The 24,343-nt window shown below is 37.8% G+C and overlaps 1 protein-coding gene across 2 annotated transcripts in view; it reads left to right on the forward strand.

Moving 5' to 3' along the window:
• Positions 1-24,343, forward strand: part of LOC123518049 (condensin-2 complex subunit D3-like) — a 135,697-nt gene that overhangs the window by 64,903 nt on the left and 46,451 nt on the right. For both annotated transcript variants that reach the window (XM_045278595.1, XM_045278596.1), the window contains exon 6: positions 21,352-21,503. In XM_045278595.1, the coding sequence (XP_045134530.1) occupies positions 21,352-21,503 (152 nt within the window). The remainder of the gene's footprint in view (positions 1-21,351; positions 21,504-24,343) is intronic.

Genomic DNA, 24,343 nt, shown 5'->3' on the forward strand with positions numbered 1-24,343 from the left:
TGTTCAATTTCCTCTTTTAGAGAGATGCCTCTGGTAAATACCAAATCCAACCTTGCTGCAACATCTTGTCCCCTGCACCTTGTTGGTGATCTCACCCACTGTGTCATCAAGTTATTTGTTGCTACCTTTAACAATTCTTCTGCCCACTCACCACCATTCACCACTTCATAGTCTTCCCACACTATTTCTTTGCAATTAAAGTCTCCAACTATCATCACTCTATCCTTTCTGATGAGTTCTTGCTTCATTCTGTCTAGAGTATTTCTCATCACCATTTGGTACTGTTCATATTCCCAAGCACTGGTTCTGGGTGGTATGTATACTATTATAATATTAATGTCCCTCTTGCCATCTGTTATAAGCATACTTATCACTTCCTCATTTCTCTTACTATAGTTCACCTCCTTCACTATCAGATCATCCTTAGTAAGAACCATTATACCACTACCACCTTTATTTTTTCTATAATTTCTCCATACTTTGTAGTGTTTTACAACAAACCAGTCTAGCTTTATTTTGGGCCTTAGCTTTGTTTCCACTACACACATTATGTCCGGTTCCTTATTTCTTAGGTAATCCATACATTCTAGCCTCTTAGACAGAAATCCATCTATGTTCGTGTAAGTCACTTTTATTCCATTCCTAGTCTGTTCTTCTATGTAATGCCTATTCCGTCTGTTTTATCCACCACTTCTTTAGCCTCCCATTTCTCATCCTCCAAAAAAACTTGATCTTTTCCTCCTCTGTTCTTTCGTCATTCCTCTCCTTCACTTCAGATACTAGCTCCTTCATTTTCATTCTCATCTTGTGACATATTTCTTCTTATGTAAATTGTTTTGGTTTCCTCAGAGTCCTTAAGTTTCCAAGCCCTCCTCAACAAGGCCTCCACTGCCACCTGAGACTTTAATTTCAATTTTAATGGTCTATTCTTGCCTTCCTCAAAAGCTCCCAATCTCACACTTTCTTCTACCTCAGCATATAGGTCCTCTTCTTCCACAGAGATCTTGTTCAGTAAAGACTTAATCTTGTCATTTTCCTTATCCCTCCTGTCCTGCCAGTTCCTGTTAGTTTCCTCCCTCAATCCTATTATGATCACACATTTTTCTTTTCAGCAATATCTCTCACCACATACTCATTTTCCTTTAGTGCCTTTACCATTTCCTCTGCGTAATCCCTTTATTTTCCTCTTCCTGCTTTTTACTATCTCCTAAACGATCTTTGTACCTCCAGATGTTCATGATTCACTTCTTTCATCCTAGTGTCAATTAGATTAAGACATTCCTCTTCTTCAAGTCCCTTCGGATATTTTTATCTCCATTTCCATGAGTTTAGCCTTCATTTCTTCACATTGTTTCCTTAGTTGTTGGTTTTCTTTCTCCATCTCTACTTTTTCCTTCAACAGCTCTTTATTCTCTAGCGTTAACAAATAGATCTCTTTTAAATGAATCATTCTCAGCTAGAACTCTATCCAGTTTTCTTCTATTGACAAAATGTTTAGGAACTTACTCTCCAGCGCCTGGATTCTTGCATCCATGTCAAGTTTCTGCAGTCCTTTTGGCGTAGTAATAAAACCTTTGAAGTCTCTAGTTTGCCTGAATGCCATTTTTGTTGTTGTCAGCTGATTACGGCCAGAGCCATCACCGTCCACTCTCCCCTCTCAGGGATCACTCTCCATATCACTCACATTCTACACAAAGAGACAGTAGGACATTTACGGACACAAAACTTAGAGTTGCCCGGGCCCTGTAAGACCATAGGTATTTTCTTTCTTCCTGTACGCATGAGACGAGCTGTCCTCCTCGACGTGTGTGTGTGTGTGTGTGTGTGTGTGTGTGTGTGTGTGTGTGTGTGTGTGTGTGTGTGTGTGTGTGTGTTTGTTTGTATTTACCTAGTTGTATTTACCTAGTTGTAGTTTTACAGGGCCTGGGCTTTATGCTCGTGTGGCCCCGTCTCCATATCTACACTTATCCAATCTTACTTTAAAAGTGTGCACACTCGTTGCAGACACTACTTCTTCATCTAAACTGTTCCACGTCTCAATACATCTCTGGAAACTATATTTTTAATATCTCTCAGACATCTTCCTTTCTCAGCTTTTACTATGCGATCTTGTGCTTGGATGTCATATTCTTCTCTCAGGATCAGTTTCTCATTATCCACTTGGTCCATTCCGTTGATCAATTTATAGACTTGTATCAGGTCTCCTCTCTCCTTCTTTGTTCCAGGTTGGTAGATCCATAGCCTTTAGTCTCTCCTCATATGTCATCCTTCAAATTCTGGAACCATTCTTGTAGCTATTTTTGTAGCTCTCCAATTTCCTTATGTGTTTCTTTTTATGAGGGGTCCACACTACTCCTGCATATTCCAGTCTGGGTCTTATTATAGTACTTATCAATTTCTTCATCATTTCTTTGTCCATGTAGTGAAATGCTACTCCAATATTCCTTAGCAAATTATATGTTTCTCTAAAAATTCTATAAATATGGCTTACTGGTTGATTGTTTTCTTCCATCGTCACTCCTAAGTCCTTTTCCTTTTTTACTTTCTCCAGTTCTAATCCATCTCCCATCATATAGATTCCCACAGGTCGTCTTTCACTCTTTCCCATTTCCATGGCATGACTTTTGTTCACATTGAATTCCATTTCCCACTTCTTACTCCATTCCCAGATCTTATTTAGGTCTTCTTGCAGTATTTCACAATCCTCCTTTTGCTTTATAACTCTGCAGAGTTTCGTATCATCCACAAACAAATTTATGTAGCTGTTCACTCCTGTCATGTCGTTAATATAAATGAGGAAAAGTATTGGTGCCAATACTGACCCCTGTGGCACTCCGCTTTCTACTGCTCTCCACTTGGACTTCATATCTTTAACTACCGTCCTTATTTCTCTCTCCCTCAAATAATTTTCTATCCATCTCAATATGCCACCCTTCTCCTCTAACTTCCACAGTAATCTTGCGTGTGGCACTTTGTCAAACGCTTTTATTTAAATCCAAATAAATGCAGTCAACCCATCCCTCTCTCTCTTGTACTCTATCAACTATTCTAGAATAGAAACTCAATAAATTAGTTACACAAGACCGTCCTTTTCTAAAAGCAAATTGACTATTTGATATTAATTTGTTGTCTTCAAGGAACTCGATCCATTGTTTCTTTATTATTCTTCACACATCTTGCATATTACACTAGTTAGTGATACCGGTCTGTAATTTAAAGGTTCTTCCTTCCTTCTGCTCTTATATATGGGAACCACCTCAGCTCTTTTCCATTCTACTGGCACTGTTCCATTTTCTATTGAGCATTTTATGATGTTGTATATAGGACTTGCTAGTTCTTCCCTACATTCTTTCAGTATTCTGCCTGAGACTTCATCTGGTCCCATTGCCTTCTCTTCATCCAGTTCCTTTATTAACTCTTTTATTTCAAGCTTGGTTACTTTAATCTCTTTCATATAGATTGTCTCTCTATTACCCTGTGGCCTCTCAAATTTGGATTCTTTAGTAAAGACCTCCTGGAATTTTTATTTAATAGTTCTGCCATACTTTTTGGGTCTTCCACCATCCCGTTCTCTCCTTTTAACCTTTCTATTGTTTCTTTTGCCTAATTTTTCCATTTATGAATCTATAGAACAATTTTGGTTGCTCCTTACATTTTTCGACAATATCTTTTTCAAGTTCTTTTCCTCTTCCTTCCTCACCTTCTATAGAGACACGAATCCACTGTGCAGATGTTTTTTCTATTTTCATTTTTCTCTCTCTCTCATTTGTGTGTGTGTGTGTGTGTGTGTGTGTGTGTGTGTGTGTGTGTGTGTGTGTGTTTGTGTTTCTGTGTGTCCTCATGACACAAGTCCTCTGTACAATACCACAGCTCAAAATGCTACTAGGATTGTTCCCTATCCTAAAATGCTGATATAATAACAATAATCTCTTGATTGAGATAGAAGTAATAAACTATAGCATAATTTGGTCTTCCTATAAATATTTCTCTTTTCTATGATACTCAGGGCATTCTAACATCACAAATTGCCATGTCTCCTACTTTTCTGAAAACTCAAGTGAGGCCCTTGTTATAGTATCTAGAGCCCTCATGATGGCAACACTAAGTCAGGATCACAAGAGCAGGTCTGAAGGAAACACCCCACTAAAAATTCAAAACATTCCCGTGAAATTTCATGATTACATCATCATCACAGTACTTGAGAGGTTTGATTATATAAGCGATCGCCGCAGTTTAAGGGTTAAACATCAGGTGGTATTAAACTGAAATCACATTATTCAAACTCACATTCATTGAGACTTTAATTTATTATAGAGGCAGGAGAACCTTATAGCCCGTTACCCCCCTGCCCATACATGTAGGTCAGGCTCCAACCCTTGTTGAAGCGCTTTCCTTGTCTTGACGGTCTGGCTTCATGACTGTGTTTGGTGTTGTGTGTGTGTATTTTCATAGAGTTTGAGCGGGGCTGATAGTTTCCTTTCTCCATGTCTTCATTTATCCAATTTTTCTTCAAAGTTATGCATATTATGTGCTGTAACAACTTCATCATTCAATGCATTCCACTTTTCTGCCGTTCTATGTGGAAAACTGTGTTTTCCAATATCCCTCACACACTGCCTCATCCTAATTTTCTTTATATATCCTCTTGTCCTTCCATCTTCTGTCACCAGCACTAGGTCTTCCTTGTCTATCTTTTCAATTTATTATTCTATACATTGCTATTATGTCTCCTTGTTCTCTTCTATCTTGTAAGGGTAGCAGTCCCATTTCCTTCAGCCTTTCTTCATGTGTTAGGCCCTTTAATTCTGGCACCATCTTTGTAGCAATCTTCTGGATCCATTCTAATCTTCGTATATCCTTTTTGGAGCTTGGTGGCCACACCATTGCTGCATATTCCAGCTTTGGATGTTTCATGCTCGTAATAATTTTTTTCATCATATCTTTGTCCAAGTGCTGAAATGCCACTCTAATATTAGTCAACATACTATATGCTGATCGAAACATCTTACTTATGTTTTTTTTTTCAGGGTTCAGATTTTCTTGTATAACCAATCCAAGATGCTTTTCCTCTTTAGTCTTCATTATTTGTTCCTCTCCCATCAGATAGTTCCATACTGGTCTTCTCTTACTCTTTCCTAATTCCATTACATGATATTTCTTGGCATTGAATTCTAACTTCTACTTCTTACTCCATTCATAAATTTTTTTTTTATTTTCCTTCAGCAGCAAAGAGTCCTCTCGTGCTTTGATTACTCTTAGCAATTTTGCCTCATCAGCATATAAATTAATATAACTGGTTACCCTATTCTGTGAGTCATTTACATATACCTGGAACATAATGGGGGCTAACGCTGACCCACGTGGCACTCCACTTGTTACTTTACTCCAAGATGAATATTTATCTCTGATTATAGTTCTCATCTCTCTCCTTCAAGTAATCCCTTATCCAATCTAACAAAGTTCCTCTCAGTCCTCCTATGCTCTCTAACTTCCAAAGTAGTCTGTTGTGAGGGACTTTATCTAAAGCCTTTTTTATGCCCAGGTATACTGTGTCCACCCATCCATCTCTGCTCTCCAATCCTTCTGTTACTCTTGAGTAGAAACTTTATAAGTTCAACACACATGACCTTCCTGTCCTGAACCCAAATTCTTTGTTTGATGTAACCTGTTCTTCCAGGTAATTAACCCATTTTTCTTAGCTAACAATTTCACATATCTTCCCCATTACACTTGTAAGTGACACTGGCATGTAATTTGATGGCTCAGTTGACTTTCTACCTTTGAATATTCAGATTATGATAACTCTTCTATTCCATTCGTACTTTGCCTTCTTTTAATGGGGCGTCACCATAGATTTAATATTTTTTCCAAAAATTTAGGGAAAAATATTTTCTTTCTAAAATATGAATATGGTGTTGGCAACACTACGAAAGTTTGATGGTGAAATCTTTTTTCTAAATCAGTTTTTATTAGAAATATGGATAAAAATACTGCAATCATTGGCAACGCAGCAACACAGGTAATGCTTATGATCATTGAATTAGAATTTATGTGTTTTTTTGCTATCGGAAGTGAGCAATTATTTTCTGGTAGCATTTAGCAGCCATACTCAGTGGCCTGAAGCAGGAGAATGTTGTCATCTGCGAGGCAGTGGTCTGGACCTCACTAGGGAAAGGTTGGCTGTATTGCTCATTAGCGATATACACTTTCTACCTGCCTACAGTCACTACTTCCCTAAAATGGCCTTTTGGATTGCCATGTTGTTCTCCATTCAATAATAAAGCATTTGGTACAAGTACAAAGATGCTAACAAGCAAATCTACTCTCTGGAAAGCTGTAATATTATGAAAAGTTTACTACTTAGGTTAGCTACATCCTTGGATTTACACCAGCAGTATCACTACCTCTCACATCCAGAAGCGTGACAGTAAACAAGAGGTAGTGGTGAAGAGGAAGGAGGAAGTATTTAAACCAAGATTACCAAGCAATGCATGTTTAAAGGATGGCCGTTGGATCTTTAAACTTTAAAGACCTCTCGTGAAAATTTGATTTTTTTTTTCATTCAGAAGCCTATAACTTTGTTAGTTTTTAACCAAAATGAGTGATCTCTGTCTGTTTTGTTGCAAAGAAGAAATTTGTTTATAAGCTTATAGTGACTGAAATAAATATATTTAGTTTCAAACATTTTCTACAGTTGATTTTTTTCTAAATCACCAGGTTGTTAGAAAGCTTGTAAGTAAGTAATATTTACACTAAGATGGAGAGTACTTAGGGAAAATTATTTCCTAGAAATTGTTCTACAATAGTTACTCCTTCAAAAATCACAGGGAACAAAACACTCAAACAATATGATGCGATAGAGAAAGGAAACAAGAGTAGTGCATAAAATTTGCATAATTATTTGTTGCTCTAAAAGCAATTTGCTTAATTTATTAAACACAACATGAATTATATTTCATTATATAAGGGATTTATCCATAAGCTAATCGAAGCAGATCACATTTTATGTTGTGTGTGTGTGTGTGTGTGTGTGTATTCACCTAGTTGTAATTCACCTAGTTGTAATTTTACAGGGCCTGGGTATCATACTGTGTGGCCCGTCTCCATATCTACACACATCCAACTTTCCTTTAAAACTATGCACACTCCTTGCTGACACCACCTCCTCACTCAAACCATTCCACACCTCCACACATCTTTGTGGGAAACTATATTTTTCACATCCTTCAAGCATATTCCTTGGCTATCTTTTTACTATGCGATCTTGTAGTTCTACTTAAGTTTTCCTCTCTCAACATCATTTGCTCATTATCCACTTCATCCAGTCCATTCAACAGTTTATAAACCTGTATTAAATCTCCTCTTTCTCTTCTTTGTTCCAAGGTAGGCAAATTCATTTCTTTTAATCTCTCCTCATAGGTCATTTCTGCCAATTCCGGAACCATTTTTGTTGCCATTCTCTGCAATCTCTCCAACTTCCTTATATGCTTCTTTTTATAAGGGGACCAAACCACTCCAGCATATTCCAATCTTGGTCTAATTACCATACTAATTAATTTCTTCATCATATCTTTATCCATATAATGGAAGGCTAATCCAATATTTTTATCAAATTATACGTTTCTCCAAACATCTTATCAATATGAGCCTCAAACTGCCCATGGTCTTGTATTATCACTCCCAAATCCTTTTCCTTTTCCACCTTTTTCAACACTACTTCTTCACCCATCTTATATGACCCTCTTGGCCGTCTTCCACTCTTCCCATCTCCATCACATGACTTTTGCTCAGATTAAATTCCATTTGCCACCTCTTGCTCCACTCCCAAATCTTATCCAGGTCTGCCTGTAAAATTTCACAATCTTCTTCACTCTTCACACACCTACACAACTTCGCATCATCCGCAAACAAATTAATATAACTGTTTACTCCCTCTGGCATGTCATTATATATACCAGGAAAAGTATTGGTGCCAGCACTGAGCCTTGTGGGACTCCACTCTCCACCACCAACCAGTCCGACCTTGCATCCCTTATTACCGTTCTCATCTCCCTCCATCTCAAGTAGTTTTCCATCCACTTTAACACTTTTCCTTTCAGTCCTCCATAAATCTCTACTTTCCATAACAGTCTCATGTGAGGTACCTTGTCAAAAGCTTTCTTTAAATCCAAATATACACAGTCCATCCATCCCTCTCTCTCTGTATTTTGTCAACCACTCTTGAATAAAAGCTCAGTAGATTTGTTACACATGACCTCCCTTTCCTGAAGCCAAATTGATGATCCGATAATAACTTATGATCCTCCAGGAACCGTATCCAATATTTCTTTATCACCCTCTCACAAATCTTACCGACCACACTTGTTAGAGACACAGGTCTATAGTTAAGAGGCTCTTCCTTACTGCCTCCCTTATAAATGGGCACCACTTCAGCTCTCTTCCACTCTACTGGTACTTCCCTGTTTCTAATGAGCACCTTATAATATCATATAATGGATCAATCAATTCTTCTCTACACTCCTTCAATAATTTTCCTGAAACTTCATCTGGTCCCATCGCTTTATCATCTTTAAGTTCCTCCAACATTTTATATAACTCCTTTTAGGTATCTTAATGTCATCCATGTGCACATTTCCTTGTACATTCTGTGGCTTTACAAACATTGTTTCTTTAGTAAATACTTGCTGAAACCTATTATTTAGCAATTCCGCTATATTCTTAGGGTCATCTACTATCCCTTGCTCTCCTTTTAATCTTTCAATGGACTCTCTCTTTTAAGTTTACCATTTATGAACCTGTAAAACAATTTTGGATGTTCCTTACTCTTGTCTACAATATCTTTTCAAATTTTCTTTCTTCCTCCTCCTTACCCTCACATACTCATTTCTTGCCACTCTATAATTCTCCTTATTTAGTATATTCCTGCTCTTTTCCATCTTTTCCAAGCCACATCTCTCTTTTCCTTAGCCTTAACACAAGTTGCATTAAACCAATCCTTTCTTCCTTCCTCTCTTGGTTTATACTTTGGTACAAATTTCATAACTCCTTCTTTATAATATTTCATAAAAATCTCATATTTCTTTTGCACTTCTCTGATTTGTAACATCTCCTCCCAATCTAATTTTCTGAAATAATTTTTCAAACTTTCTGTGTCCATCTTTCTATAATTCAATCTACCACTCCTGTATGTCTCGTCCTTCCTTCGCTGTGTTGTTGCTATCTGCATTTCCATAACCACATGATCACTCTTTCCCAAAGGACACTTGTATTGTATATCTCCACATAGGTACACTTCTCTTGTTAACACCAAATCCAGTCTAGCCGGTTCATCATCTCCTCTATATCTAGTATTTTCCTTCACCCTCTGTTCCATCATATTTTCCATCATTAGATTAAGAAATCTCTCTCCCATGCTTCTTCTCCAACACCACTTACTAGATTTTCCCAATCCACCTCCTTACAATTAAAATCTCCTACTAGTATCACCTTTCTTTTTCCAGATAATACACTTTCCAAACTCTGTAAAGTATCCTTGATCATATTGTCGTATTCCTTAATGTCCAAGAATTTGTTTTAGGAGGTACATAGGTCACCATGATTATTAATTCTTTTCCATCACTTTTATCCTTATGCTTATCACTTCTGTTGTTCTTCCCATACCAAACCTTATCCACATTTATTTATTTCTTCGTCATAATCATAACTCCTCCTCCACCTTTACTCTCTATCCTTTCTCCATATATTATATTTATTATCCAAATTTATCTTTGTTTTTCATGCAATTTTGTCTCAGTCAAACACACTATATCAGGCTTCTCCACTATCATATAGTCTTGCAATTCCAATCTACTTGACAGTATCCCATCTATATTAGTATACATTACGGTCCACCCACTGCTCCTCTAGGGGTTCCTCCGTATTCCTTCTTTCCACATACCACTTTCTGACTCTCTCTCCTATAACTCTCCAAAAAAACTTTTCTCTTTCCTCCTCAGACCGCTCATCATTTTTCCTTCTCGCCTCTTCCACCAATTCCTTATATCTTCTCCTCTCTTCCTCATTTCTATTCTTTCTCACAAACACCTCTTTACAACCTTCTATCTCTCTTAACTTTGATGTTCTATATAGGACATCCTCCGCAGATTGTTGTGACTTCAGTACTACTTTAATCGGTCTGTTCACTCCCTCCTTATACGGACCCAGTCTATGGATCTCTTCCACTTCTTCTTGTAGGTCTTTTTTTTCATCATCATTTAGATTTTTGAACAGATCTCTTACCGTTTTCAATTCTTCCTTAATTCTCTTAGGCTTATATGTTATATTTTGTTCTTTCATCCCAAATATTAACACACTCTTCTTCTTTTCTGCTATTTCCCTTATCAATGTTTCCTTATTCTTCATTACATTAACCAGTTCCTTGGACCTTTCTTTTTTGTCTTCCTTCAACTGATCTTTAATTATTTCTTGTAATCCAACCATCTCTGCTTCCTCGACTCAGTCCATTGTGTTTTCTTCAGTTCCCATTCCTTTCAAGCCTTTCATTCTGCTCACTAATCATTTCCTTAAAGTCATCTTTCTCCTTTACTACTCTCCATTTTCTCCTCCAACCGTCTCTTGTATTTTTCAACCTCCACCTTCAAATGCATTCTCATCCACCAATCGTTTTCATTTTCCTCCAGTCTCTTAACTCTTTCCTTCAAAGCCTTGGAATTCTCTATCCTGCTCCTCCTCACTCCTCTGAACTTTTAATTCCTTCACTAACTCCTCAAATCTCTTCTCCAACATCACCAATCTACCTTGCATTGTTGCCCCTGTTGAAGCTGGACTCATGCTTTGACTGGCCACTTTCGGTTTTGCTCCCTGGGCCTCATCAACATATTTTAAATTTTGTAATTTATTCCTTACCGGTCTATCCATTTTTCCTTACTTTTCCTGGGAACATGTGGGTGTGTGGTCACTGGGGGCCAGGCCTGGTAGTTACGTGTGTGGTTGGATCGTTGGCTGCTATGGTTCCTGCATTCTTTTCAGTCTGTCTTCATAAGTCAAATCTCTTAAGTCAGGCACCATTTTCGTTGCAGCCCTCTGTACTTTCTCTAGTTTCCTTATGTGTTTCTTTAAGTTCGGAGCCCACTGTATTGTTGCATATTCAAGCCTCGGTCTTATCATTGCAGTAATTATTTTCTTCATCATTTCTTCATCTAGATATCTGACGCCACTCTTATGTTCCTCAATAAGTTCAATACTTCTCCAATTATTTTGTTTATATGTCTCTCTGGCGATAGGTCATTGGTAATTGTCACCCCAAGGTCTTTTCTTCATGACTGGTTTTATGTCTTCATTTCCTATCTTGTACATACTCCTGATTCTTCTTTCACTCTTGCCAAACTCTATTTTCTTGCATTTTGTCGTGTTGAACTCCATTTGCCATGTACAGCTCCATTTCCATATTCTGTCCAAGTCTTCCTGGAGTAGTTCGCAATCTTTGTCACATCTCACTTTTCTTAACAATTTTGCATCTGCAAATAGGCTCACATAACTGGACACCCCATCCACCATGTCATTTATGTAGACTGCGAACATTACTGGTGCCAACACTGATCCCTGTGGAACTCCACTCTCCACCAATCCCCATTCTGATGGTCTGTCCTTAATTATTGTTCTCATTTCTCTTCCTACCAAAAGTCTTCCATCCATTTTAGTAAACTGCCATGCACTCCTCCTACCATTTCAAGTTTCCAGATCAGTCTCTGGTGTGGTACCTTATCAAAGGCCTTTTTAAATCCAGATATATTCCATCAGCCCAACCATCTCTTTCCTGTATTACATCTATCACCCTCGAATAGTAACATATCAGGTTTGTCGTGCATGAACTAAAACCAAATTGACACTCACAAAGTATGTCATTTTTCTCCAAGAAGTCTGTCCATCTATTCTTCACCACCCTCTCACACATCTTAGCTACCACACTTGTAAGTGACACTGGTCTATAGTTCAATGGGTCTCTCTTGTTACCTGATTTATAGATTGGGACAATGTTAGCAGTCTTGGGGCACTACCGCCTTCCTTAATGAGGTGCCAATTGCTCCTGCATTCTCTTAAAATCCATCCTGATACCCCATCAGGTCCCACAGCTTTTCTCACTTCTAAACTCCCCATCATGTTCTTGATCTTCACAGTTACTTGAAACTCCTTCATAATCCCTTTCTGTTCCATTACCAGTGGTTTGTCAAAAGCAGTCTCCTTTGTGAATACCTTCCGGCATCCATTCATAGCCTCTGCCATTTCCTGGGCATACTCCATTTACTTCTAAACTTTCAATACTTTCTCTATTTTTGATGTTGTTGTTCACATGTCTGTAAAAAGCCTTGGTTGGTCTTTACATTTATCAATTATATCCTTTTCTTGTTTCTTTCTTTCTTCTCTTCTAATCAACACATATTCATTTCTTGCTCTTTTGTAACTTTCCACTGCTTAATCCGTCTTTTCCTTCTCCACCTCTTCCATGCATCCTCTTTTCTTGTTCTAGCCTTTTCACATCTATCGTTAAACCAGTCCTGCTTTCCAACTTCTCTATGTTGTCTTATTGGTACAAATTTTTCTCACCTTCTTTGTATATTTTTATAAATTCCTTCCACTTTTCATTTGCTCCTTAGCACTCTTGAATTTCATCCAATTTGTCTCTTGAAAGAATTTCTTTAGGTTTCCAAAATCTGTCTTGGCATAATTCCATCTTCCCACTTTATATTCTTCATTTCTTCTAGATTTCTCTTCATCTATCACCTTGAACTCCAAAACTGCATGATCACTCTTTGCTAAAGGGCACTCCACCCTCATCTCCTCAATGACCATTGGCTCTGTACTAAAGACCAAGTCCAGTCTTGACGATGCTCCCTCTCCTCCAAACCTAGTATCTTCTTTGACCCACTGAGTTAACACATTTTCCATTGCCAGTGTCAATAGTGTATTTCCCATGTTGTCTCTGATCCTTCCATTGACCAGTCCTCCCAACACACCTCTTTACAATTAAAATCTCCCATCATTATAGTTCGTTCACAGCCACCCAACATTTCTTCCAGACATGTTCCTGTATCACTTATCATTTCTTCATATTCCTGTACTGACCATGCATTTGTCTTAGGTGGTACGTACACCACTATGTAGTGCCTCTTTTTCCTTCATTAGTTTCTGCTCTGATCTTTAGCACTTCTGCCTTTCCCATACCTTTTTCACTTGATCCACCTTTATATCTTTTTAACCAGCAACATCACTCCTCCTCCCATCTTACCTACTCTATTTCTTTTCCAAACATTATATTTCCTTCTCCAACCTTCATCAGGTCTTCTCCCTCTCTCAGTTTTGTTTCAGTAAGACCCACAATATCTGGGTTCTTGTCCCTCAAGTAATCGTTGAGTTCTAAAATCCCGATATCACTCCATTTATGTTGGAATACATTACATTTCGCTCATATGTAAGTTTCTTTAGTCCTTTCTTGCTGTACTTTTCTGGGTTATGAACCACTTCCTCAGTCTCATATCCAAGATTCTCCAGAAAAACTCTTTCTTCTCTTCTTCTGTCCTCTCTTCATTTTTTTCAAAGCCTCCTTTCTCAACTCATTTAACATTTCTCTTTCCTTTTCACCGAGATCTCTTCTCAACCAAATCTTCCTTGTTGTTTCCTGCTGGGCTAGCCTCCATGACTTCTCCACCAATTCATCTACATCCTTTTGTGACTTAAGTTTGATTCTTATTGGCCTCATACCTTCTCTTGTGAACTTTCCAATTCTATGGAAGTCCTCTATTTCTTGTACTAGGTCTTTTCCTCCTCCTGCACCACATTAATGATATTATTTATCACCTTTTTATGTTTTTCTCTCTCCATTTTACTCGGTGTCTTATCCTCCTCCACACCAAATATCACCACACATCTCTTTTTGTCTACAGTTTCCCTCACCAATGTCTCATTTGACTTAATAACCTTCACCACTTTCTCAGCTATCTTCTCTTCTATGATCTGTTGATCTATAATTTCAGCAAGGCCCAAAGTTTTCTCCCTGACTCTTTGATTTCCTTTTCCAGACTTGCAACTTTGTAATTTACCTCCTTTCTTTCCACTTCCTGACTTTTTTCCATTCAGCCTGCTTCTCCATCACTTTTCCTAGAGATTCTCCACATTTTTCGCAATTCACTTTAATTAGCTTAACTTCCTCTTTCAGTGCTGCATTTTCCTTCTTCATATCGGCACAGTCTCTCTTTACATTGTCATAACTCGTTTCCAGGCCCTCATACTTTTCAAACAGTTTTCAATTTTACCTTCTAACTCCAGAATTTTCTTCACATAAGCGCTCTTCTCCATTATTCCTTGAAACCCTGTGAAGTCTGATTCCTCTTTCGAGTTCACGGCCGCCATGTTGCGCAGACGTAAACAAACCAGCTGATGGCTCAAACGCAGGCTACAGATTATATTTACCTTCACTGGACATTATTTTGCTAATCAACAGTTAACATGACTATATGGAGACGGGACAAACATTACCAGCTCCTTTCCCACCTTGGTTACTCTTAGGTAACTGTAGAATTATAGATGATTGCTCTGGAGCTCAGCGACCACCTCCGCCATCGGCGATGTGTGTGTGTGTGTGTGTGTGTGTGTGTGTGTGTGTGTGTGTGTGTGTATATATATTTACCTAGTTGTATTTACCTAGTTGTAGTTTTACAAGGCCTGGGCTTTATGCTCGTGTGGCCCCGTCTCCATATCTACACTTATCCAATCTTACTTAAAAAATATGCTCACTCGTTGCAGACACTACTTCTTCATTTAAACTGTTCCACATCTCAATACATCTCTGCGTGTGTGTGTGTGTGTGTGTGTGTGTGTGTGTGTGTGTGTGTGTGTGTGTGTGTGTATATATTTACCTAGTATTTGCCTAAATTCCGCTCGTCCAAAGAATCCAGGCCGAAACTGCTAGTTTTTCTTTTGAATTATGCACACTATGTGCTGTGACAATTCCATTATCCAATGCATTCCATTTTTCCACCGTTCTATGTGGAAAACTGTATTTTCCAATATCCTTCACACTACCTCATCCTGATCTTTTCATGTCCTCTTGTCCTTCCATCCTTTTCTGCCAACAGCACCAGGTCTTCTTTGTCTATCTTTACAATATCGTTTACTATCTTATACATTGTTATTAGGTCCCCTCGTTCTCTTGTATCTTGTAAGGTTGGTAGTCCCATTTCCTTCAGTCATTTTCCATATGTGAGGTCCCTTAATTCTAGCACCATCTTTGTAGCAATCTTTTGTATCTTTCCAATTTTCTTATATCCTTTTTAGAGTTCAGAGACCATACCACTGCTGCATATTCCAGCCTTGGGTGTATCATGCTTGTGATGATTTTTTTCATCATATCCTTATCCATATAATGAAATGCCACTCTTATATTAGTCAACATCTTATATGATAGTCCAAATATCTTGCTTATGTTTTTATCAGGGCTCAAATATTCTTGTATGATCACTCCAAGATCTTTTTCCTTTTTAGTTTTCAATATTTGCTCCTCTCCCATCAAATAGTTCCATATTGGTCTTCTCTAACTCTTTCCTAGTTCAATTATGTGGCATTTCTTGGCATTAAACTCCAATTTCTACTTCTTGCTTCATTCATAGATCTTGTTTAAATCTTCCTGGAACAGCAGACAGTCCTCTTTGCTTTTGATAACTCTTAGCAACTCTGCATCATCAGTGAATAAATTTATATAACTGTTTATCCCAATGTGAATGTCATTTACATAAACTTGAAACATGATTGGGGCTAACACTGACCCTTGTGGCACTCCGCAAGTTATTTTACCTCAGGATGAGTATGTATCTGTGATCACAGTTCTCATTTCCTTATCCTTCAAATAATCTCTTGTCCATTCGAGGAAGGTTCCACGCAGTCCTCCTATGTACTCTAGTTTCCAAGGAAGTCTTCCATGTGGGACTTTTATCAAAAGCCTTTTTTAATGTCCAGGTATACTGTGTCTACCCATTCATCTCTGTTTTCAAGTCTTGTAATAACTCGAGTAGAATCTTAATAAATTTGATACACATGACCACCCTGTCCTGAACCCAAATTGTTTGTTCGATATGACTTGCTCCTCTTATAGAAATTTAACCCATTTTTCTTTGATAATTATTTCACATAACTTCCATATGACACTTGTAAGTGACACTGGTCTGTAGTTTAGTGGTTCAGTTGCCTTTCCTCCTTTAAATATCGGTATTATGTTGGCTCTTTTCCACTTTAGTGGAACTTTCCCTTCATTTATTGAAATTTTAATTATTTCCAAATTGGATCCAGTAATTGTTCTTTACATTCTTTTAACACCCAGCCTGATACACCATCTGGCCCCATTGCTTTTCTGATTTCCAACTTATCCAGTAATCTTCCAATATCCTCATTGTGCACTGCAATCTCCTTTACTTCTTGGCAATTCATTGTCCTATTAGGTTCTGTGAAATCATCTGCAGTGAATACCGTTTTGAAGCTCTCATTCATTATTTCACACATTTCCTTCTCTGGTATATCTTTCCTTCTAATTCTTTTTTCAATTGTTGCCTTATTCTTTGTTTTGCCATTTATAAACTTGTAGAAAAGTTTGGGTTCATCTTTGCTTTTATCCACTGCATCTTTCTCAAACTTTCTTTCTTCCTCTCTTTGTACTGCTGTGTGTTATAGTCATTTCCCTGCTTTAAGAGTTTCTTCCACGCTTTATCTTTTTGGATTTTTTGCTTGTATACATCTAGCATTGTACCAAGCATGTATTTTTTCCTAACTCTCTAAACAGGAACAAACTTTTTTACTCCTTCATTGTATTTCTGTAAGAATATGTCATATTTCTCTTGTACAGTCTTTCTGCACATAATATTACTCCACTCAATATCAGCAAAATAAATCCTTTATTTTTCAAAATCTGCTCTTGCATAATTTAATCTCCTTATAGGCCTCCTGTAACTTATCTCATCCTCCTGCATTTGCATCTCTAATGCCACATGATCACTTTTCGCCATTGGACTAAGGTATTGTATGATTGGAGGGGACTCTGGTTTCTTTGTGAAAACTAGGGCAAGCAAAGATGGTTCTTCTTCCCCCCTGTACCTTTTTGATTCCTCCATCCACTGGTCCATTGTATTAACCATAGTCAACTGTAACACTTTCTCGCTCCACTGCCCAGCATTATCCATTACTTTCATCTCTCTTCAGTTTATTTTTTTTACAGTTAAAGTCTCCAACTAAGAGTATTCTTCTATCTCTTCTTATCATGTTATCTAGGCACTTTATCACCTCTCTTTGCATATCTTTATGCTCCTCTGATCCCCATGTATTAGTCTTTGGTGGAGCATAAGTGACTATAAATTTTCTTTCCTTCAAATATTCTCTTCTGATTGTTACTCCCATATATATACAGGCAACCCCCGCTTAACGAAGGTTCACACAATAAAATTTAGCAACAACAAAGGTTTCCTTTTACTACAATCTGCTCGTTTAACGAACACCGAACTCGCATTAACGAAATTTTATCCAGGTATTTTTTCCAAGTTTGACAGCCCTGCTGTATCACGCAAGCCGACAGGCTTTTGAATACACCAGCGCCTCTCGTGGACAAAACGGGCACCACTCGCTCCCCCTGTTCAAAACAATAACATCGTCAACAGCAGCTCGTCTTCCCTCGCTCTACATTTTTTTTTTTTTTTTTTTTTACATTTCAAGGGCACTGGCCAAGGGCAAACAAAGTGTTGGAAAAAAAAAAATCCCGCTGGTTGCCAGGCCCTGTTAAGAAGAAAGTAGAAAGAGAAAAACAAAAAAATCTAAAAGGAGGGTCCAGTTAACGTAAGAGGTGTCTTGACACTCCTCTTTTGAAAGAGTTTAAGTCATACAGGTGGAAATACAGACACAGGTAGAGAGTTCCAGAGTTTACCAGTGTAGGGAATGAAGGAGTGAAGATACTGGTTAACTCTTGCATTAGGAAGATGGACAGAATAGGGATGAGAAGAAGTAGAGAGTCTTGCAGGAAAAGGCATGCCACCAAAACGCCCTGCAATGTCACCTAGCGTTGCTAAGAAGACCAGGAAGTCTCGTACTCTTGAAGTGAAGCTGGATATTATTCACAAACACGAGAGAGGCGGGAAAACTAATAGCATTGCTTTCCACCATGGCTTGACTCCATCTACTGTCTACCATTTTCAAGTCAGCGGACTCTATTAAAAAGGCTGGTGAAATCATATCTTCCTTGCAAGCTAAAAGAACCACCTGAACTCATGACTCTGCAATGGATGAAATGGAAAGCCTTGTGGAAATGTGGTACATCAAATTTTGTATGCAGTACAATGGTGCGCCCTTTGTTTACATTCCACAGGTTGCCAGCTAGCGTATTTCCCGATCCACTCTCCCTCCCTTCATAAATTTAAGATCATCAACATTATAAAGTTACTTACATACATACATTAGTGTACATTATAATGACTTAGTCTTAAATTAACCCCTTCCTTGGCAGAAACGAGTATACTCGTTTTCATTAAATGTTCCGTTTTCAGTCGTCGACGAGTATACTCATCTAAAATTTGACCTTCAAAAACCAGTTACAGACGTATATATTAGTTTTCACTAAATGTTCCGTTTTCAGTCGTCGACGAGTATACTTGTCTAAAACTTGACCTTCGAAAACCAGCTACAGACGTATGTACTCGTTGATTCTGAGCCTTTCTAAGCCATTCTACATGTGAAACGAGTATTCTTGTCAAATCGTACGCCTGGCAGAGGCGACAGTGTGGAGCGGTGGGATTTCAAGGACGCTGTTACTAGACTTGCTCCGGCAACCACTGTCATTGCATGGGTGTTGTTTTCATTCACATTACTACTTATTTTTTGTACCGTTTTCAAGTGATTTACACCCCAAATGTCTAGTTCTGAGGAAGATAGCGAATATGAACCTTCCCTCAGAAGCTTGAATACTTCTGATGACACTGCCAGTTCATCAGACAATGAATATTTCTCAACAAGTAAGGAGGAGGAGGAGGAGGAGGAGGAGGAGGAGGGAGGAGGAAAAGGAGGGAGGGAGGAGGGAAAGGAGGGAGAGCTTGAGTTTATAGGAAGGCAGTTAACTCGTATATGTCTACAAAGGTATTTTCAAAATAAAAAGTTAACCACAAAAAAGGGGGAAAAACAGTAATTACAAGCTGTTTTCATAATCAGCAAGAAAAATACTATACAGAACCAAAATAAAAAAAATTAGTCCGAAAAAGAAACGTTTTTAACAAAAAAATTGTTGGGGAAGAGGTTAAACTGTTTAAATGTTTAACTTTGTAATTTTACTTTCATTAAACATTTTACTGTACTATGATGCACTCTCACTTTGTTTACTCTCAATAGAAGCTCAGGTCAGGGGTTAAACTTGTTATGATTGGTTCGCTTAACGAAAATTCGCTTAACAAATGGTGTTTTAGGAACGTAATCCCTTCGTTAAGTGGAGTTTGCCTGCATATATATATATATATATATATATATATATATATATATATATATATATATATATATATATATATATATATATATACACAGGTAACTCTTGATGTGTGTGTATATATATATATATATATATATATATATATATATATATATATATATATATATATATATATATATATATATATATATACACACAGGTAACTCTTGATTTACGTGTGTTTGATATACGCGTTTTTGTTAATGCGCGACCGAAAAAATATTATAATCAATTAAATTTGCGTGATCAGTTTGCTTATATGCGATTTGGCCCAACTGCATTTTCAAACTGAGCACCAGACACAATTTCAAATTGCGTGCCAGAGAGTGGACAGCGACGGTGAGTGCTTGTGAGGGGTGGAGATATTGGCTTGTCACGACAAGGTACATCCCATAAGTGAGGGGCAGGTAGTAGGCGTGTAGATGATCTTTGAAAATGAAATTCTTTGGCCACTTTAACATTCTTATTGTGATTTCACAGACTGCAACACTTGAACACAAACGTTACATGCACAGGAAACACAATCTTGAACACACCCACACCCACACACACACTCACAAGCACACAACCCTCACACACACACAAACCTAACACTTAGACAGCGAGAGGCGAGGCGCTAGCGAGCAGCAGGCTAGGTGGAAGAACAAGCGTTGTCCAGCCGCTCGCCTGAGCTTATATACACCATGAAGCACCTCCCGTAGCCACCACTAAACAACCCTTAATTACAATAAGTCCAGGTGGCGTGATGGAAACAATAGTTAACCCTTAACACACGTGGCGTTACTGAAACCAGTTGTACATCAAGTAATTATGCGTCCACGTGACACTAGTGTTTACTTTTATAGTGTGGGATTATTTTTGATAAGTGAATTTTTTATAAAGTGGAAAAGCTCAGAGGAAGATGGTGACTGACTGTGGTGTGAGTGGTGAAGGCAGTGACGCCGTGAGTGTTGTGTTTACGTATTCTTTGTTTTGATGTTTTCTCTTATTATTTTTTGCTTTCTCTTATTATTTCTTGCTTTTTCCATTACTTTAAATACACTTCTAGTATTTAGAATGGTAGATAATAAAAGCATGTTAATTTAGCCAAATAAATAGAGCATTTTGTATGAATTTTTTTTGGACCATATCCCACATTCTTCATATTATATATTGTTTCTTGTGAAAATTACTAGTTTGTTTTACGCGAATTTTGATATACGTGATACCTCTTGGAACACATCTATTGCATAAATTGAGTTATCTGTACGAAACCTTAAATATACCCAAATAAGAAAGTAAAGTAAAGACTCTTAGGTAGGTCAAATTTCACACCAATTTTTAAGGGAAGTGCTCACGCATACTTGAAAGTACATCCAAGATTCACTAGCAGTATATGACAAGATAATGTAAATTTTTTGTAAGATTCTTTTCACACACACAATTTGACACCTTTAAGCTTTTCTTAAAGAACAGAACATAAGGGAAATTACAAAAACTGACCTCTTTTTGTTGAAAAGATTCTTGTGTCTGTAGCCATCTTCCATCTTTCAGAAAGGTATCAATTTAATGTGTTCCAGCGTAGGGTTCCCATGAATTCTTGTTTTCTATAATGTACTTCAGTAGAATCACAAGTCTTCCTTTTTTTTATGAAACAAATGGCAATTTCATATCTTCCTCCCGAATGGAATGAGAGCCATATAAAAAGACCACTATTAAAATCCTTTAAAGTATGCTTGGGCACTAATGGGTATAGTGAAAAACATAGTGATCCGGGAAAATAAGTATATTCGTTGTTTATACTTATGTTGCCCATATTTCTCCAAATACAGGCACTTTCTGTAGTGACACTTGGCAAGATGTGTCTGCAACATGAGGAACAGGCCAAGCGAATCATCCCTGCACTAAGTCGTTTGCTTTCTCCATCTACACATCCTGCTATCAAGAACAACATCCTTTTTACCTTGACAGATATGTGTGTCAGGTAAGATCATTTGCATGTCTTTATGTTAACTTTTTATCGGAGATAGGGATAGTGTCAGTTTCCTTTTTTTTTATATTCTTTATTTATCATATTAAATAGAAAAAAAAAATGAAAAATCTTTTTTGGTTTACCTGCATCTAAGTTCCAGAGGAAAATTGTACTTGTGATGATTTTCACTGAAAGTTGGAACTGATGAATACTGTACTTACCAGCACATTAGGTGCAGTTTTTCTTCTTGAACATAAAGTATCTAATTGTTACCATATGTCTAATGTGGCCATAATACAGATGCCTAGATCTGCAAAATTAGGTCATAAAGATGTGGAGTTGGAATGCACTAAGGACAAATTGTTGCTAATAGTATTACTATTAATAACTCTCTCTCTCTCTCTCTCTCTCTCTCTCTCTCTCTCTCTCTCTCTCTCTCTCTCTCTCTCTCTCTCTCTCTCTCTCTCTCTCTCTCTCTCTCTCTCTCTCTCTCTCTCTCTCTCTCTCTCTCTCTCTCTCTCTCTCTCTCTCTCTCTCTCTCTCTCTCTCTCTCTCTCTCTCTCTCTCTCTCTCTCTCAAACACACACTCTAAGGAATCCAAATTTGAAAGGCCACAGGGTAATAGAGAGACCGTCTATATGAAAGAGGTTAAAGTAACCAAGCTTGAAATAAAAGAGTTAATGAAGGAATTGGATGAAGGGAAGGCAATGGGACCGGATGAAATCTCAGGCAGAGTACTGAAAGAATTTAGGGAAGAACTAGCAAGTCCTATATACATCATAAAATGCTCAATAGAAAATGGAACAGTACCAGTAGAATGGAAAAGAGCTGAGGTCGTTCCCATATATAAGGGCGGAAGGAAGGAAGAACCTTTAAATTACAGGCTGCTATCACTAACTAGTGTAATATGCAAGATTTATGAAAGAATAATAAAGAAACAATGGATCAAATTCCTTGAAGACAACAAATTAATATCAAATAGCCAATTTGGTTTTAGAAAAAGACGGTCGTGTGTAACTAATTTATTGAGTTTCTATTCTAGAATAGTTGATAGAGTACAAGTGAGAGAGAGAGGGATGGGTTGACTGCATTTATTTGGATATAAAAAAGGCATTTGACAAAGTGCCACATGCAAGATTACTGTGGAAGTTAGAGGAGAAGGGTGGCTTAAAAGGAAGCATATTGAAATGGATGGAAAATTATTTGAGGGGGAGAGAAATAAGGACAGTAGTTAAAGATATGAAGTCCAAGTGGAGAGCAATAGAAAGCGGAGTGCTGCAGGGGTCAGTATTGGCACCAATATTTTTCCTCATATATATAAACAACATGCCAGAAGGAGTGAACAGTTACATAACTCTGTTTATAGATGATACGAAACTGTGCAGAGTTATAAAGCAAAAAGAGAATTGTGAAATACTCCAGGAAGACCTAAATAAGATCTGGGAATGGAGTAAAAAGTGGGAAATGGAATTCAATGTGGACAAAAGGCATGTCATGAAAATGGGAAAGAGTGAAAGACAACCCGTGGGAGTCTAATAAGATGGGAGAAGGAAGAGAACTAGAGAAAGTAAAAAAGGAAAAGGAATTAGGAGTGGTGATGGAAGAAACCAATCAACCGGTAAGCCATATTGATAGAATTTTCAGAGTGACATATAATTTACTAAGGAATATTAGAGTAGCATTTCACTACATGGACAAAGAAATTGATAAGTACTATAATAAGACCCAGATTGGAATATGCAGGAAGTATGTGGACCCCTCATAAAAAGAAACACAGAGAGACTACAAAAAACACATAAGGAAGTTGGAGAGACTACAAAAAATGGCTACAAGAATGGTTCCAGAATTTGAAGGGATGACATATGAGAAGAGACTAAAGGCTATGGATCTGAGATGGGAGAGAGGGGATCTGATACAAGTTTATAAATTGCTCAATGGAATGGACCAAGTGGATAATGAGAAACTGATCCTGAGAGAAGAAAATGACATACAAAGCACTAGATCGCATAGTAAAAAGCTGAGAAAGGGAAGATGTCTGAGAGATGTAAAAAAATATAGTTTCCCACAAAGATGTGTTGAGAAGTGGAACAGTTTGAGTGGAGAAGTGGCGTCAGCAACGAGTGTGCATAGTTTTAAAGAAAAATTGGATAAGTGTATATATGGAGATGGGGCCACACGAGCATAAAGCCCAGGCCCTGTAAAACTACAACTAGGTAAATACACACACACACACACACACACACACACACACACACACACACACACACACACACACACACACACACACACACACACACACACACACACACACACACACACACAGTATTGGAAGTTTAAGTTTATGCAGTCACACAGTTACATATATGTTTGTCGTCTCCATATAGTCATGTTAACTGTTGATTAGCAAAATAATGTCCAGGAAGGTGAATATAAACTGTAGCCTGCATTTGAGCCATCAGCTGGTTTGTTTACATCTGCGCAACATGGCGGCCGTGAACTCGAAAGATGAATCAGACTTCACAGGATTTCAAGGAATAATGGAGAAGAGCGTTTATGTGAAGAAAATTCTGGAGTTGGAAGGTAAAATTGAAAACTGTTTGAAAAGTATGGGGCCTGGAAACGAGTTATGACAATGTAATGAAAGTGTGCCGATATGAAGAAAGAAAATGAATACTGAAAGAGGAAGTTAAGTTAATTAAAGTGAATTGCGAAAATGTGGAGAATCTCTAGGAAAAGTGATGGAGAAGCAGGCTGAATGGAAAAAAGTCAGGAAGTGGAAAGAAAGGAGGTAAATTACAAAGTTGCAAGTCTGGAAAAGGAAATCAAAGAGTCTGGGAGAAAACTTTGGGCCT

The sequence above is a fragment of the Portunus trituberculatus genome, chromosome 43, assembly GCF_017591435.1.
Source record: "Portunus trituberculatus isolate SZX2019 chromosome 43, ASM1759143v1, whole genome shotgun sequence".
Lineage (NCBI taxonomy): Eukaryota > Metazoa > Arthropoda > Malacostraca > Decapoda > Portunidae > Portunus > Portunus trituberculatus.